At 40.0% G+C, this 3,751-nt stretch overlaps 1 protein-coding gene across 2 annotated transcripts in view; it reads left to right on the top strand.

The window, feature by feature from the left end:
• The window catches only part of ASXL2 (ASXL transcriptional regulator 2), a 160,243-nt gene that overhangs the window by 48,230 nt on the left and 108,262 nt on the right, over positions 1-3,751 (top strand). Inside the window, exons 2-3 of one of the 2 annotated variants that reach the window (XM_017527302.2) lie at positions 1,063-1,145; positions 1,908-1,910. In XM_017527302.2, coding sequence (XP_017382791.1) covers positions 1,063-1,145; positions 1,908-1,910 — 86 coding nt within the window. The remainder of the gene's footprint in view (positions 1-1,062; positions 1,146-1,907; positions 1,911-3,751) is intronic. The other variant, XM_017527312.2, reaches the window with a different exon arrangement.

The following is a 3,751-nucleotide window of genomic DNA, read 5'->3' as shown; positions in this document are numbered from 1 at the left end:
TGTGTGTGTGTGTGTGTGTGTGTGTGTGTGTTTTAGTAGAGATGGCTGGTCTTGAACTCCTTTACCTCAAGTCATCTGCCCACTTTGGCCTCCCAAAGTGCCGAGATAACAGGCAGGAGCCAGTGCGCCCAGCTTGTAGGACCCCTTGTGAGGTTCCGCTTTCTTGGAGTTTTAGGTCCCTGTCTAGCTGCTGCTGGTGTTACCACAGCTGCTCCCATGGGATTGCCTCGGTAAGAGCAGGGAAAAAGAAAAGCGGGGAGAAACCCAGAGAATTTTCCCTTTCTCTATCCAGTATTTAGAAATGTCCTCTTGACTGTGCCTCAGACCAAAACACAAGATTTTTCTTTTGGAAAACTTTCTGTCTACACTTAGCCTGCAGTTCTGGGTTTTGGGCTGCCTTTGAGTCCAGGCTCAGGGGAGGTACCAGAGGGAAACAAAATCGGGAAAATCACTGCTGAACTAGTGGTACTCCTAGTTGTGGTTTTCTCCCCAAGCCACCTGCTATTTCCCAAGTCCTCACATAGCTGCTGCATGCATTCTGTCCAGGTTTTTAGTTACATTCAGTGGGAGAGACAGAATGGGCTATGCCCACTCTTCACTGGAACCAGAACATAGATGTCACTTTAATTTTGTTATAATTATATTGTTTACTTGTTTTGGTTAAGGATTTATTGTGTACCTGTGATTTACTAGGCTTTGCTATACAATTACCGGGAAATGGATTATTTAACATGCCTGCAGTAGATCACAGGTAGTGAAGGGATGTGGGGATGGAGGCAGAAGGTAAACAATTACATATTTATTAGTAGTGAATAATTGGGTTATTAATTTTAGCTTTTTTGGCCAATTTCTGCTTCAGGATTTGATTTACTATTTATGACTGAGAGAAAGAAGATCTGATATATATTGTTAATTTTTCTTTTATTCTGAAATATAAGGAATGAAAAGTCCATATATGTATGGTCTGGATATAATTATTAAGGTACAATTATAAGAAACATAATTACATATAGAATTATAAGAACTTAAGAAATAATTTATTATTATGTACTTGTTCCTCAGGTCTTAGAAAAATACCCCAATGCACCCATGAGTCATAAAGAAATTCTTCAGGTTATCCAGAGAGAAGGACTAAAAGAAATCAGGTGAGTTATTTATAAATATTATTAGTAATAATAAAACTTGATCAGAGTATTTGGTAGTATATAGTAGTATACTTTAGTCATGAAAATTATTTATTAAATTTTAATCATTTGTTAATGATTTATTCAGCTGTCAGATTCTTGGAAGTTTTTAAGTCATTACATAGTTTTAAAACCAGAAGTAAATTAAATTCTTAAAAGAGCGTAGCTATCTTTAAGCTCATGCACTTTAAATTTTAGGAAGGGCTGGAGCCATCTTCAAGCCTTCATCTGTTATTTCAGGCTTCTGATTTAATAAACTTGGTCATTAGTGATAAAAGTTATTGTTATACAGGGAGATTCCTAGAGGTCGACAGATAGTCTAGGAAGAAATAACGCTGGCTAAAAAGGGTAAAATGAAAAAGAACTGTAAAGCAGTATATATGTCAAATAATGATCTTATCATGTTCAAATATAATAGACTTGCATCATTAATACAGGATTAAAGATAACACACACTTTAATTTCTAAGAACCTTGTTATATTACAGTAACAAGCCAGGCATGGTGGCTCACACTTGTAATCCTAGCTCTTTGGGAGGCTGAGATGGGAGGATTGCTCAAGGCCAGGAGATTGAGACCAGCCTGGCCAACATAGTGAAACCTCATCTCTACAAAAAATTGAATTAACTAGATTTGGTGGTGTGCTCCTATAGTCCTAGCTCTTTGGGAGGCTGAGGTGGGAGGATCACTTGAGTCCAGGAGTTTGAGGCTGCAGAGTGCTAAGAAGGTGCTACTGCACCCCAGCCTGGGTGACAGAGCAAGACTCTGTCTTGTAAAAAAAAAATAATAATAATAACAGTAATAGATGCTAGTGTTCTTTGTTTTGAGATAGAATCTTGCTCTGTCGCCCAGGCTGGGGTGCAGTGGCACGATCTCAGCTCACTACAACCTCTGCCTCCACAGTTTAAGCAGTTCTCCTGCCTCAGCCTTCTGAGTAGCTGAGATTACAGGCATGTCCCATCCCGCCCAGCTAATTTTTGTATTTTTAGTAGAGACGGGGATTCACCATGTTGGCCAGGCTGGCCTTGAACTGACCTCAGGTGATCCACCCAGCTCAGCCTCCCAAAGTGCTGGGAATACAGGCATGAGCCACCACATCCGGCCAATAGTCAGTGTTCTTAATCAAGGCTGTCATCAAGAAATGTTAAAATTATATTAAGTATGCTCTGTATATTAAGACAGAAAATTGGGAGTCTATGTTAGATTTTCATTAACATAGGAAAAGTTGCAGTGCTTTCAAACTACTAGTAGTTTTCAACTACAAGTGGTTTTCAGCTATGGGTGGGATTGTGTAACACTCTTAGAGAAAGAGTTCAGAATTTTGAGGGGCTGTTTTTGATTATACAGTGATTGTGGTGGGGGAACACAGTGTCATTTAGTGGGCAGATCACAGGAATGCTAAATGTCTGGCATTGTGATGGATATTGCTTCACATTGAATAGTTTTTCATCTCAGGTACCAGTAGTGTTCCCACTGAGAAACAGGAAGCTATGCCCAAATATTTGTAAATGGACAATATATTTCCTGATGAATAGCCATTGCACGTTCTAGATTTTATTTCTCATTTTCTTTTTTATTTTAAGACAAAGTTTCACTCTTGTTGCCCAGGCTGAGTACAATGGCGTGATCTCAGCTCACTGCAACCTCTGCCTCCCAAGTTGAAGCGATTCTTATGCGTCAGTCTCCCGAGTAGCTGGGATTACAGGCACGTGCCACCACGACTGGCAAATTTTGCATTTTTAGTAGAGATGGGATTTCTCCATGTTGGTCGAGCTGGTCTCAAACTCCTGACCTCAGGTGATCTGCCCGCCTCGGCCTTCCAATGTGCTGGGATTACAGGCATGAGCCACCATGCCTGCCCTTTTTTATTTTTATTTTTTTAAGAGATAGAGTCTCTGGCTGGGCGCGGTAGCTCATCCCAGCACTTTAGGAGGCCAAGGTGGGCAGATCACGAGATCACAAGTTGGAGACCATCCTGGCCAACATGGTGAAACCCTGTCGCTACTAAAAATACAAAAATTAGCTGGTCATGATGGCGCATGTCTGTAATTCCAGCTTCTCGGGGGGCTGAGGCAGGAGAATTGCTTGAACCAGGGAGGCAGAAGTTGTGTTGAACTGAGATTGAGCCACTGCGCTGCATCCTGGCGACAGAGCAAGACTCTGTCTCAAAGAAAAAAAAAAAAAAAAAGAAAAAGAGATGGAGTCTCATTATATTACCCAGTCTGGAGTGCAGTGGCTGTTGACAGCCATGATCATGGTGTACTACAGCCTTCAACTCCTGTCCTGAAGTAATTCTCCCATCTCTGCCTTCTGAAGCTAGGACTATGAACACTCGTTTTCTTTTCTTTGACATGAAATTCTAATTGAGTTTTTAAATTGGCTCTCTCTAAAGCAGTTTAAATTTTTTTTGATTAGATTTATAGTGAAACTTAAGTAGGCTGAAATAAATTAGGTTTGCTTCATGGATATGAAAAAGTGAATTATAAATTAGTGTATCTTACTTTATATAACACATCCCTGAAAAATTGAGTGTACATATCTTAAAACATTAAAATGCATTTTGAAGGC

Source organism: Cebus imitator, unplaced genomic scaffold (assembly GCF_001604975.1).
Source record: "Cebus imitator isolate Cc_AM_T3 unplaced genomic scaffold, Cebus_imitator-1.0 Scaffold1, whole genome shotgun sequence".
Classification (NCBI taxonomy): domain Eukaryota; kingdom Metazoa; phylum Chordata; class Mammalia; order Primates; family Cebidae; genus Cebus; species Cebus imitator.
Note: the sequence above shows the minus strand (reverse complement) of the source record. Positions and strands in the feature narration are given on the sequence as shown.